The 13941-nt window shown below is 37.3% G+C and overlaps 1 protein-coding gene across 3 annotated transcripts in view; it reads left to right on the top strand.

The window, feature by feature from the left end:
• Positions 1–13677, top strand: part of LOC115975712 — a 32085-nt gene extending 18408 nt beyond the window's left edge. For 2 of the 3 annotated variants that reach the window (XM_031096611.1, XM_031096609.1), the window contains exons 3-7: positions 4021–4081; positions 4214–4332; positions 9842–9932; positions 12016–12063; positions 12898–13182. In XM_031096611.1, coding sequence (XP_030952471.1) covers positions 4021–4081; positions 4214–4332; positions 9842–9932; positions 12016–12063; positions 12898–12993 — 415 coding nt within the window. In that variant the 3' untranslated portion in view covers positions 12994–13182. Of the gene's footprint in view, positions 1–4020; positions 4082–4213; positions 4333–9841; positions 9933–12015; positions 12064–12897; positions 13183–13452 lie in introns of those variants that run through there. The other variant, XM_031096612.1, reaches the window with a different exon arrangement.
• The last annotated feature ends 264 nt before the right edge of the window (positions 13678–13941 follow it).

Genomic DNA, 13941 nt, shown 5'->3' with positions numbered 1-13941 from the left:
TGTGGTCTTTGGTGTTTTGTTTGTTTGGACTTCATTGGGTTATGCCACATAAGGTAATTGAGTTGTTTGAGTCTTGGCAAGGTAAATTCGGGAGACATCGCAATATAGATTTTTGGAGACTTGTGCCGCATTGCTTGATGTGGTGTATTTGGAGTGAAAGAAATGCTAGATGCTTTGAGCAATGTGAGCAGTCCTTACTAGAGATTAAGTCATTTTTCTTACATACTTTCCTTGTATGGAGCGTGGCTCTGTCGCATTTTTCTTGTTTTTCCCTTTCTGTTTTACTTGATCATTGTAATTTTGTTTCTTGATTTGTGCCCCCTCAGTACATCCATAATGTAATTGGGTTGGCTATTTTTTTCTTAATAAAATTTTTCGTTACCTATCAAAAAAAAAAAAAAAAAAAAGTTAGTAAAAGAAAACTTTGTGGTGGTGGCAGCTATTCATGCATATGATGATCTTAGAAACAAAAGCTTTAGCTCCAACAGTGGTCTCTCACATCCTTCAAAGTTTTGATAATTTCTTTTTTCCATGTATACCACTTGAGACAAAAGAGGAATTGCTTTTGGAATCTCTATATCCTAATTCCAACCAAACTTACCAAAAAAAATAAGCCAATATATCAACAACACATCTAGGCAGGACCCACTGGACCCCGACTAGACCATAACTCACATCTCTCTGGCAACATCACATTGAAAATGCAAATGATCAGTAGTTTTTTAACTCTTCCTACACATACAACACCAGTCGACATAGCAATATTGTGTTTCCTTAAATTCTTCATTGTTAAAACTTTCCCTAATGCTCAGTTCATACAAAAAATCCCACTTGCACTGGAACCTCAGGCTTCCAAATAAGGTTTTCTGTTTGAGGTTAAAGGTTTGTAAAAAAAATTTAACCTTAAACAGTCGGATTGTTGATGACTTGTCCCCACTTTTGTAGATGCAAATGATTGGTAATTTTCCAATTCTTCCTACACATACAACACCACTCAACATAGCAATATTGTGTTTCCTCAAATCCATTGTTAGAATTTTCCTGAATACTCAGTCCATACAAAAATTGCACTTGCACTGGAACCTTAGGCTTTCTAAATGCGCTTCCGAGGGAAAAAAGAAATTTTGTTTGGAGGTTTTTTTTTTTTTTTTTTTTGATAATTAATAAACTCCATTGAAAGAAAAAATATACAAGAGGCCAGAGCACACAGGAAGTGTACTGAGGGTGCATGAGAACAAAGAACTAAGAATTATAAAGACTACATCTATCAAGCAAATCAGACAGAATAAAACAGAGAGTCCCCCAAAGCAGTTGTCCACCAAAACAGTGTCTGGAAAAAAGACATCTTCAAGTCTTGAATCAACCTCTCAGCATTCAAAGATCTGCGCATTCCTCTCCTTCTAGATACCCCACATCAGACAATGAGGGACCATATACCAAATCTTCCCATTTCTATGTTTCCTAAACTTTCCTGGAAAGCTAGCAAGAAGCTCCAAAACGTCCTTGGGCATTAACCCAAGATTACTCGAAAAGAGTTAAAGCTTTGTTAAAAGTTTTAACCTCAAACACTTGGCTCTTTGATGGAATCGTCCCCACATTTGCAAAGTAGTGAGCATTTATAAAAGAGAGAATAGATTCCAACCCAATTTTACACATCTCTAATGAAATTGATATCCCAAGGTAATTACCATTAGAGCAACGCATATGATTTTCCAAGAAGACTCTTTATGTTGAGCTATTTGATATAGTTCCAGAAGAGGCTACTTTATGACTTGATATCTACACCACAAGTGATGCTAGAACATGATATCTAATTTACCCACTTACTTTCTATCTTTATTTCCTATACCTGCTAGTGTGGCTAACCGAATTGAGAGGCTCCAGCGGAATTTCTTATGGGGCAGTTTTGGAGATGATCCTAAAATTCATTTGGTTAAATGGGTTACTGTTTGTGCTCCTATTTCTTTGGGTGGCTTAGGGATAAGGAAGATAAGACTTTTCAATGAAGCTTTACTTGGGAAGTGGCTTTGGAGATTTGGGATTGAGAAAGATGCCCTTTGGACACAAGTGTTAGGGATGAAATATGGATGTGTGTGGGGGGGCTGGTGTACCAGATCTGTGAACGGCCCTTATGGTGTTGGTTTATGGAAAAATATCAGTCAGGTATGGCCTTCTTTCTCTCGCCATATTCTGTATGATATTGGTGATGGGTCTAGAGTGAAGTTTTGGCAAAACTAGTGGTGTGGAGAGACTTCTCTTGCTGTTAGATATCCTGACTTTTTCAGATTTTGCAAGAATAAGGATACCAATGTGGCTGAGCTTATGAAGTCCGCCAATGGTGTCCTCTTTTGGGATGTGAGATTCTTTAGGGGGGGTGCATGATTAGGATCTAGAGCCTATGTCAGACTTCATGGGAACCATTTATGCTTCTCCTTTAAGGGGGCTAGGTGAGGATAAAATGTGTTGGATTCCTAGCAAACATAAGGGTTTCAGGGTTAGTGATTATTATAAAATTTTAGTTGGCAACACTTTCCTTGGAAAAATATTTGGAAGTAGAAGATTCCCTCTAGAGTAGCTTTTTTTGTTTGGACTGCTGTCTTAGGGAAATGCTTGGCGATTGATAATTTACGAAAGAGGAAGGTGTGGATTTTGGATTGGTGCTACATGTGTAAGAGTAATGGTGAATCGGTTGACCATCTATTCCTTCATTGTCCTTTTGCTATGGATCTATGGTCGATGGTTTTGGGTCTATTTGGAGTAACTTGGGTTATGCCGCACACAGTTTTGGGGCTGTTAGAGTGTTGGCAAGGCAGCTTTGGTCGTCATCGAAAGGGTTATATTTGGTCCATCATTCCTCATTGCTTAATGTGGTGTCTTTGGAGGGAGAGAAATAGTAGATGTTTTGAAGATATTGAGAGTTCTATTCTGGACCTTAAGCTACTCTTTTTTAGAACTTTAAGGGATTGGTTGTTTGCTTTGCAATATCAATCATTCCCTTCTTTTGTTGATTTCCTAGACTCTTGCAATTTTTGTATTTGATTTCTTTTTCCTTGTTCACTCCCTGTGTACTAGGGTGTTCCTTTTTTATATCAATATAATCTTATTACTTATCCAATAAAAAAAAAAAAAAAGATATCCTCACCCCACTTAAAATCCAATTTACCTACAAAATGTTAATGTACCCCAGGTCCCCAACCTCTTCTTATGCTCTTCCATTAATTCACACCATGTCCGATTGATTAATATCTAAACACCATCCTCAACTGCTACCATATTTTGTCTCTACCACCTTTCTCAAAAGTGTCCATCTCTACCATATTCTGAATTTGAGTAAAATTCTTAGCAAAATGGATCTGACATTTTCTGGTTTTTCCTCTTTTGGAAATTGAGTGTAACCTTTACTTCTTTCCTTCTCCCTCATATGCAATAAGAGCTTTGCTTTAATTGGGAGCTTCTCCAACTCATTCAAGCTTGTCATGTATATGCCCTACCTGGACAATCTGAAGCAGATTGGGAAAAGTGTAAGATCCTTGCTATTAATTGGGGAATTGAGGAGGTGATTAAGGCTGGGTCTTAAGTTTTGACCAATTCTTTGTAGATAATGACTGTTGGGTTTGCTCTTGACTAACAAAATGGCTTTGATTTTAGGAGAACGTATTATCCAAGCTTGGGTAATTTAAGTAGTGGTCAATGCTGAGGTGGATGAACTAGTAAACCTAAGTAGCTAATAGAAGGGGAGTACCTTCTGCAGGGGTTCAGCAGTGCTTTTTAGTTTTCTGTATGTCTCTTTGATGTATAGCATTTGCAATTTTTTTTGCTTGGTTGAGGACACCTTTCCTCAATTCCGTTCAAACATTGGATCTAAATAATTTTTTTTTTCTTTTCCTCATGCTCAAGTTAAAATATTTGAAAGAATAAAGAAGGAAGATATTGTTGTCTTCTGTCTTTGCCTTGTTGATCTGTATTTCTATTTCTTTTTCTTTTTTATTCATATCTTCTTGTAATTTTGATTTGATGCAGTGATGTCAATGCCATCAGTGAACCAGTGGAATTGGATCCTTCGGAGTGTGTCACTTCTCATGTAAAGTCAATTGCTCAGTTACCATATATTTAGTATTTCCTTCTGGTTCTCAAATGAAGTGAAGCATATTTCCTTTTTTCCCCCTTATTATTATTATTGTTATTTTTACTTGGGCTTTTTCCCCTTTTGTAGTTGTGGAACTTCTGCAAGCCTTATACACTTAACTCCATAGGTAATTGGCTTCAGTGTCGAGAGGTTATAGACGGCATAGGAGAAGGTGTCAATGGAACTATATGTGGAAAGTGGCGCAGGTAAACCAAATAACAAACTTCTTCCAGAGTGACTCCATTGATAGTGTCATTTTTTTTGTGTTAATAGTATTTGATGAGCATCTGGAATTTGTGATTTTAATACATTATCTTTTAGTTGGAAGCTTTTTGTAGGGAAATCTACCAATAATTAAATAGTATCAAAATTAGTTTTATGGATTTCAACACAAACACGAATGAATGTGATATTTTGTCTCTGTTTTGCCCATGAAATTGATCTATAATGCTCATAAGTTAGTTCAAGAAGTTACTCATGAATAACACCTGTGTAACTTTTCTTTTTTAAAATTGGAAAAATCTCAAGCCTTTTTATTTTGGGCGGGGGGAGTAATGCTTGACTACTTCAAATCTATCAGCTTTTTTGATGATGCGGAACCTCACCAAAGCAGGGCCTTTTGGACAACTACTTCAAATCTATCAGTACATCACTTATTAAACAAATAGTTAATTTGATATATAAACGTACATGTGAACTGATTCAACTCCCTTCAGGACCATTGAGGAATAAATGAAATGACCTTACATACAGTTTGTATGGAAAACAGGAAGTTTGATGCTTTAGTTCTGATTTGTCTGGCACATAATACTTTCTTTTTTTTGATAAGTAAAAATATATATTAAAGGAGAAAATTAATTCATGTTCACGATGATAAACACACAAAATATCTTTAAGAATTACAAAGAATCATACAGAAAAATCAAGTGAGTCTTGAAACTCAACAATAGAAGTACAATGAGTAAAACCCCATTCCTAAGACCAATCAAACAAGGTTCAGGAACAAGGACTTCAGTGACTATCCTCAAAAGTGCGACTATGATGTTCCTTACACGCTATCCACATCAAACATAATGGAGTAAGATTCCAACCATCCGAAGAGTGCTTCCAAATCAATTCCTTACCCAAAAAAAGATATGCTACTGTTGATGGCAACATCCAATGAGTCCCTAACATATTAAAAATTACTCCACAAGGCATATGCAACATCATAATGGAGCAACAACAGTCCACTGTTTCCCACTGTATTGACACATGCAACACCAGCCAACTAAAGGAAAGCCCCTCTTGATAAGGTTGTCATAAATAAGAATCTTACCCCAAGCTTCTGTCCAAACAAAGGACACCTTTTTTGGGCCCTTGACACACCATATACTCTTCCTAGGGAATGAAATACCATAGTACCACAGATAGCCTTGTAATAAGGACGTCAAACTTTCCACTCCCCTACAATCACCATCTCAACCTTTCACACCCTCTTGATAAGGTTGTCATAAGTAAGAATCTTACCCCAAGCTGCTGTCCAAACAAAGGACACCCTTTTTGGGCCCTTGACACACCATATATGCTTCCAAGGGAATGGAATAGCATAGTACCACAGATAGCCTTGTAATAAGAACAGACGTCAAACTTTCCACTTCCCTACAATCACCATCTCAACCTTTTTTAACCCTCTTGATAAGGTTGTCATAAGTAAGAATCTTACCCCAAGCTGCTATCCAAACAAAGGACACCCTTTACGGGGCCTTGACACACCATATACACTTCCAAGGGAATGGAATAGCATAGTACCACAGATAGCCTTGTAATAAGAACAGACGTCAAACTTTCCACTCCCATGCAATCACCATCTCAACGTATCACACCCCTCCCACCTAGGCACCCTTTAGTGACTAAGATACCCATATTGGACAGACATGATGTAGGCATATAAGTAAATATATCCTGCACGTGTAAAAGGTGTCCCTAAGCATAAAAGAGAATATGCCTCCTAATTCATGGTAATTTCCTTACTTATCAAAAAAATTCATGGTAATTTCCTCATTCTTAATCTTCAATAAATAACTGTAAGCAAGTGTAGTACATCTGTATATGTGACATGGCAGGCCCAAGAAGGGTTTTTTGATTGTCATATTTTGCAACATAAAAAGTTAAAAATTAAAAAGATCCACTTTGGAGGTAAGGGAGAGAATTCATCTAATTGTAATAATGTTTAAGCCGAATACCTTGTTGAGTGCCCTTGGGTTAGCCCAATGCTAGGAAAAGAAAGAGATTATGCGCTGCAGAGGGAGTTGGTGGGATGGAGCGTAACCAGCTCCATCCCTTTCTTTTGATAACTATGGAAAAAACCAGGCAACCAATCCATAGATTGATACCAACAGATATGAAAGAAAGGCACTATCATGGATTATGCTATAATTATGACGATAAGTGGGCCTCGGGGCACAGTTATTTGGAGGTGCCCATAATCTTCTGGCTTAGATCAGGCAAAAATCATACTTATGCAACTCCTCTGAATCTGGTGGCCTATATCTCTAGATAGAAATAACTGTCAAGAGAATGATTATTTGTCACAACTTGAAATGGAAGTAAGACGAGGATTTCCATATGGTATATTGACTTTGCTTTGGTGTTGCTAATAGCATGCCTAGGCACTCTTAAAGCTCAAAAAGCGAAGCTCCAGGGTTGAATATCTTTTCTGAAGTGAGGCACATTATGAAGCGTGCAAGTATGCTCTTTTTGTGTCTTTTGGAAAGTACAAATTTTGATGCACTTCTTTTCTTTTTTTTTTTTTTTGAAAAATATGTCATTAAATTTAGGGCAAAGATTTGCTGCAAACAAGGATGCATCACTTGCTGCATGTTGCTATGTGTCAAGATATTAGAAAGACACCTGTCCCGGACCAATTTAAGAAAACTTCTGTTAAGTTCTTAACCTTAACGTTTCTCTCACTCTCTCTCTCTCTCTCTCTCTCTCTCTCTCTCTCTCTATCACACGCACGGAAAAAAAAAATTACAAATCCTTTTCTCTCTCTCTCTCTCCTTCCTCCTCCGTTCTTCTCACTTCTTAGATACCCAGCCACAAAACCAAATCAAAATACAAATCCCTTGAGGTTATGTACTCATAATTGTAGGATGATGATGAGGATAGCTGTGTATCCATTGAGCTCTTTCTGTTTACTTTCATTCTTGCTATTCGATGAAAACGACAAGTCAATCAGGTACCCACAATTGGTAAATCATCTGTGGCATGTGGTGTTCTTCTGTGTATTTGTTTCATCAAACACCAAATTAACACAGCATCATAAAAGTGCAGGATGAAATAAAGCTTCAACTCTTAGTATTCATATAATTTAGAGATATGGAATTTCTGGGTATCTTAAAAAAATGCAATCTTTTTTGTGGTTTTGTACATATTATATGGATTTGGTGCATTTTGCTTTGCATAGAATCAAAACTGTTAGATTGAACAATCCAAAAGACAAGTTTTTTGGATTTCAGTCAAAATCATAAAGCAAAATATTCCTTTAGATTAAAGAAAAGTATTTCCAAAAGCTGTCGAAAGGAGATTTTCTTTCTCATGCCATCTAGGTGTCACAGAGTATGTATGATCAAAAAACATAACAGAAGTTTTCTTTAAATTGGTCCGGGACAGGTGTCATTCTAATATCTTGACACATTTAGCAATATGCAGCGAGCGCTGCAACCTGTTTGCAGCAAATTCTTACCCTTTTTAACTGTTCTATCTTACAAGAAATGATATGGATCATTGATTTGCTATGCATACACTTTCTTATGGTATGGTATGCTACACACAGCATTTCTATTTAAATCAAACAATAAATTTTTTATGATCTTATCTTATCTGATTGTGCATTTCTGGGTTTTTATTTTATTTTAATTATTATTATTTTTTAAATTTTTTATAAATAAAAATCTGGGTGAGTTTCTCTTAGCTCTCTCTCTCTCCTCCTATTCCTCTCCCTACCCCCCCCCCCCCGGCAGAAGATAAAGAGCAATTTCTTTCTTTTTCTCAATCTAATGTCTTCATCTATTTAGATTTATTTATTTATCTAAAATTGGGGCTCCTGTTGATGAAAAGATCTGAGTCATTTAAAATGGTTTGGTCATGTGCAAAGGAGACCAATTGATGCGTTGACGTTAACCTTATCCAATGCAGATTTTCAAGTAAGAACCCTGCAAAGGACGCCAATGAGCTCTAGCTCAGCTGGCACTTCCTCCCTTATAAGTTTTAGGTGGAGTTGTCTTACTTTAGTGGCTGACCCTAGAAAAAATGCATATGGTCTTCCTATTCTGAATGCTTCAGTGGCTGCTGTCAATGAGATAAGTGGTGTTGGTGAAGTTGTACGGTGGATTGGTGGTGAGAGAAGTAGTTTGTATGAAACCATAAACAATGATTTTGGAGCTCTTGTGGTGGGGGGGGGGGGTGACGTAAAATACATGCTTGGAGGTTTTTAGGTATCATCTTTATTTTAAGTGAGGGTCTGGGCAATGGAAATGAGGCTTAAGATTGCCAGGTGTTCTGTGGAAAGTTTTGAGTGAACAGTTAGGCTTATGAATGCCAATGAATTTTGGGCTTTTGAACGACTTTGAGAACATGTTTATGTTAGAGAGATTGACCATTGTACTGATGTGTAGCAGTAGCAATAGCAGTGAAGAGTTAAGAGGGTTTTTTTCAGTGTGAGAGGTCTTCTGTCTTTGTTGCTCCCCATATCAGTGGGTGAGTGTGCATGTCACGGAGAGAGAGAGAGAGAGAGAGAGCTGGTTGGAGTGGCAGCTGGCGGTGTTGGCAGACTTCAGCTTGCATGGAGGAACTAACCCTTTCATGATTGCTTGTGCATGTTTTGGGTTTCACTCAGAATGGTGATATGTCTGTTGAATGAGATGAAGTAGCCTAGTTATTTTGAGTAGCTTTGATTGTGCTGGTAGCTGCCTCCATCTATGTCAGTGACAGATTTGACTGAAGTGTATGCTATATGAAACCAAGGAAGGTCAGCTAATTTTGATAAATCTCAGTATGGATGTTGGAATATTGAAGCAAATATTCTATGGGAAAAGTTTTGCCACATGCAAGTATGCAGCAATTGCTGCATACAGGGTTATAATGGCAGCAAAAAGAAAGGGACAAGTGTCTAAGGGTTCCCATATTTTATTTGTGTGAGTTAGGAGTTGGGTTTAATAAATGAAATTTTGAAGTACTATTTAAAAAAAAAAAAAAATGTTACTAATATGAATTTCTGCCACACATTTCAATAATTCTGTTACATGGACCTTTAAGATGGAATTAGCCACGTTATCACTGTCAGTAAAATTTTGTACATCCAAAAAAGCTATGAGGAATATTTTAGATGATTGCTTAAATTGGTAATTAAACATTAAGGATGATTAAGCCAGGCCAAGATGCAAGTGGAAAGCCAGTTCATGTAATCAATTCCACTTGGGTAAATCATTCTCGTTGAACCTTACTAATGGTTGTAATTATCAGACACTGTAGTGTCTTAGTAAGTTTATGTATCCATTTGTTTCTTGTTAAGCAACAATATAGAATAAACTTTATAGCCTGCATGTCTTTTTATTCTTCCTCTCTGTCTCTCTTCTTTTTCTACCATTTTTCCCAGATCTTTCTCATATAAACAGAAATTCTTTATTGGTTATGTTCAAGATGATTAGCATGTTAAAGTTTATAATGTTGCAGGGCTCCTCTTTCTGAAGTCCAAACTGATGACTGGGAATGCTTTCACTCTTTCCTTTGGGATCCAACTCATGCTGATTGTGCTGTGCCTCAGGTGAAATAACCTTCATTTCTCTGATTTCTCAAGTCTTGTCAATTGTTTGGGTTTTTTGCTGTGTATTATAAACACTTTTTGGGGGGAAGAATTATTGTAGGAATTGCAGTCTACTCAAAGTTGTTAGATAGTCTCATTTGACCTGGGAAATTCATAGTCCAAAGGTTGTAACATTAGAATGTTGGGTGGAGACTGTAGTGTCCTAAGATGCAGTAAATGTGCAGGGTGAATATTACATAATTTGAGTAATGACAACCATGTGACATGCTTTTCTAGCTTGAAGCATTGAGAACTTGTTGAAAATCTAACCTTCCTACATACTATTTATCCCTTTTTACCATCCCTTCGCATGTGGCTAATAAGATTGAGAAGATTCAGAGGGACTTCTTGTGGGGGGATTCGAAGGTTCATTTGGTGGGGTGGGATAAGGTGTGTGCTCCTAAGGCTAATGGTGGTTTGGGAATAAGGAAGTTAACTACGTTTAATAAAGCTTTACTAGGAAAATGGTTATGGCGGTATGGCGTTGAGGAGACTTGTCTTTGGAGGAGGGTGGTGGCTCTGAAGTTTGGGGAAGAGTGGGGGTTGGTCTTCCAAACTGGGCAGGGGTGTTCATGGGTGTGGTTTATGGAGAAGTATCCGAAAAGGTTGGGAGGTGTTTAGCAAACACATCCGGTTTGAGGTAGGGGTGGGGGATAGAGTGAAGCTTTGGACGGACCAGTGGTGTGGGGACTCACCACTCCATCTATCTTTCCCGGTAGTGTATGGGATTGCTTCTAATAGAGAGGCATCGGTGGCCTCGTCTCTCGAACGGTTGGGGACCGAGGCTCGGAGAAGTTGGAAGGTTCTTTTACTTAGAAATCCTAATGACTGGGAGATGGGTGTTGTGGATGATTTCCTTCAAACCCTGGGTTCTAATTTACCTCTCTCTGAGCAAGGAGACTGCATGATTTGGAAATTGTCGAAGAAGGGGGTTTTTGACATCCGCTCGTTCTACGATAAGCTCCGAAGTTCCCTGCCTATTATCTTTCCTTAGAAAGGTATTTGGAAGGCTAAGGCTCCTACACACGCCTCTTTCTTTGTTTGGACTGCAACTTGGGAGAAGATTCTTACAGGGGATATTCTGCGGTGTAGAGGCTTCGATTTTGTTGATTGGTGCATTTTGTGCTGTTGTAATGGGGAGACGGCGAATCATTTGCTTCTCCATTGTGAAAAAGCTTATTAGTTGTGGAGCTTGGTTTTTAGATCCTTTGGGATTTCTTGGGTCTTGCCAAGATCAGTTGCAGATATGCTTTTCGGTTGGTGGAATTGGTTTGGAAAGCACTCATCTGGCGTTTGGAATCTAGCTCCGTTGTGCCTAATGTGGTGTATTTGGAGGGAGCGAAATTGGCGTACTTTTGAGGATAGGGACAAATCTGATGACCAGTTGCTCGCTTATTTTAGTGGCTCTCTTTTTGATTGGTCTAGGGCTTGGGGACTCACCTCTAGTGATTCTATCCCTATGTTCCTTAGTTCTCTTCTCTGTAATTAATTTGCTCTTTGTTGTCTCTGTTTGTTTTCTTGTTTTTTTTCTTTTTCTTCTCTCTTTTTGTTTGTTTCCTTCCCTGTATTCTCTGTTCTGCCTTGTGTTTTCATGAGGTAGCTTCTTAATATATATCTTTCTTACTTATCAAAAAAAAAAAAAAAATCTAACATAAATTGTCAGACATCAGATGAAGTTATAAATATCATTCTTTTCTGGTGATTTTGCTCATGAAAAACCAAATGGACTGATCACTGGAGGTGCCTTTTATGGATGTTATAAAGTATGCATGAACTTTTCATAGATGTTACAGACTAAAAGTGAATGTGGTACTATGTCAAACATTATTTATCTCATGATGTTACCAAATAGCCTTGATTATGGTTTCATGTGTCTGACAGATTGGGTACAAAGAAATAGATCAAAATGTATTTTTGTTGTAAATAATGGGCTATTGCTCTCTTCAGTCATTATGACTTCATTTTGTTTTTTAAATTCTCTTCTTTGTGTTAGTTTTGCTCCATTTTTATTTTAATCAAATCTCATTTTATATATTTGCTTCAGGAGCTAGAAACAGATCAGGTTCTAAAGCAATTAAAGTATATTCAGATGGTAAGTCTTAGCACCCTTTTAATTACTGATGTTCATTTTATTGGTCCAAGGAAAATGACTGTACATTAGATTACTTGCAGCTGATTTTTTCCTAATCCTTGACTCTCCTTTTGATTATGTACACCCCTAGTTACATCTTTCAGAATCCATTGACTAGTTGACATTTACTAATTGTCCTAATAACATCAAACAACGAGTTTTTACAAAGTGGTTGGGAAGCAACATCTTTTACTAAATAACATTTCATTTGTGTGAGGAACAGAAAGTACATGCTAACTTTGTTGAACCAAGACGATGCTTTATGATTGCCTTAAAAGATTTCTCTCTCTCTCTCTCTCTCTCTCTCTATATATATATATATATATATATATATAAAATAAAACAACATAACAAGTAACCCAAAACAGTTCTCACTTTCAATCCCATTATGGCCAGCTCCAAGGTCTATGACATCCTTAGCAAAAAATGAATCAGTCATGTGACAATGAAGTCCATGGTTCAAGCTTGAAGGTTTTAATTATTATCTATTTTTGTGGTGCTTGTGGGGAGAGCCATGGACAGTGTTTTAAAGAAAACCTTAAAAATGACATTTAACTTCATTTTTGCCAAGTTTTAAATGTAACTTTTAGGTATGATTTGCGTGTTTATCACTAATTCATGAACTTCTATCTGCTTTAGGATTCAAATCTTTAGTGTTTGTTCATATTTTTTGGAAATCTATTTTAAGCTTTCAGTGTTTGTGTGCATGTTTCATTGGAGTTCAGTGTGTGTTTTCTCTTATTTAATGCTGTTTATGATTATTGTTGGGTTCTTAACATTTCATAATTTATGTAGCTGAGGCCCCAGTTAGCTGCTAAACGGCGAAAATCAGATCACACAGATTGTAATGTTGATTTGCAAAAACATACAGTTGATGCATCATACATATAGAGTCCATAATATGGTGACAACTTCTTGATGATTTTGTCAAGTGTCCATACCTTTTGCCATCTCTGTACCTTGTACATTCAGGTTATAAAAATCCCATAGATATTTTACATCACAGTTGTCTGGCATTGTAATTGTTAGACAGACGAATCAAAGTATAATATATGTTGAGCGCCTGGCTGTTGTACCTCCTGCTGCTATCTTCATCTGCTTTTACTATTCATTGTTGATTTGGCTGATTCCTAATCCCCACCCTCCCCCTCCCTCTTTTAATTTTCTCAAGGCTGGTTTTTAGTCAAACTACCTTTTGTAATGGCTAAACTTAGAATAAATCATTCCATTTGATAGAATAGTGAAAAACAAATGAGATGGGACATACTTTGGGATCTCAGTGTTAAACGTGTAATGCACAAATGGCTACGAACATGATTTTCAGCTCTTTTGGATCTTTTGTGGCTATAGGAAACTTAAGTTCACCCCAAAGTGGGAGCTTGTGGGTCAAAATTGAGCTGTGTCAACCCTTTGAAGGGGAGCTGGAGCCAAGAGGCCTTTGGCAGATCTCTTGGATTATGTTCGGGAAATTTGTAAATTACATGGGACTGGGAGGATCAAGTTATATCGATGAATGTTACATTATGTCTAATGTATGCAACCATTATTTATCCAATGATTCCAGTTCTCATTTAATATGCTGAACCTGGTTGATAAATTTGGAAACCTCGTTGGGTCCTGTTTTTTTAATTGGCGAATGCAACTTCTCCACCCGTACAGAGAACCTGTGAATTCACCGTCTACCACTTGAAGGTGGTATATGGTGTTTTTGCTACATGAACATCACAATAACAATGTGTGGGTCTCATAGAAGTATGTATTATGGAGTTTGCCAATCCAAAAAATAGTTGTCTTGATGGTTTGGCCAAACCGCACTATTATCATCAACAATGAGAACCA

This window comes from Quercus lobata, chromosome 2, assembly GCF_001633185.2.
Source record: "Quercus lobata isolate SW786 chromosome 2, ValleyOak3.0 Primary Assembly, whole genome shotgun sequence".
NCBI classification, from domain to species: domain Eukaryota; kingdom Viridiplantae; phylum Streptophyta; class Magnoliopsida; order Fagales; family Fagaceae; genus Quercus; species Quercus lobata.
Note: the sequence above shows the minus strand (reverse complement) of the source record. Positions and strands in the feature narration are given on the sequence as shown.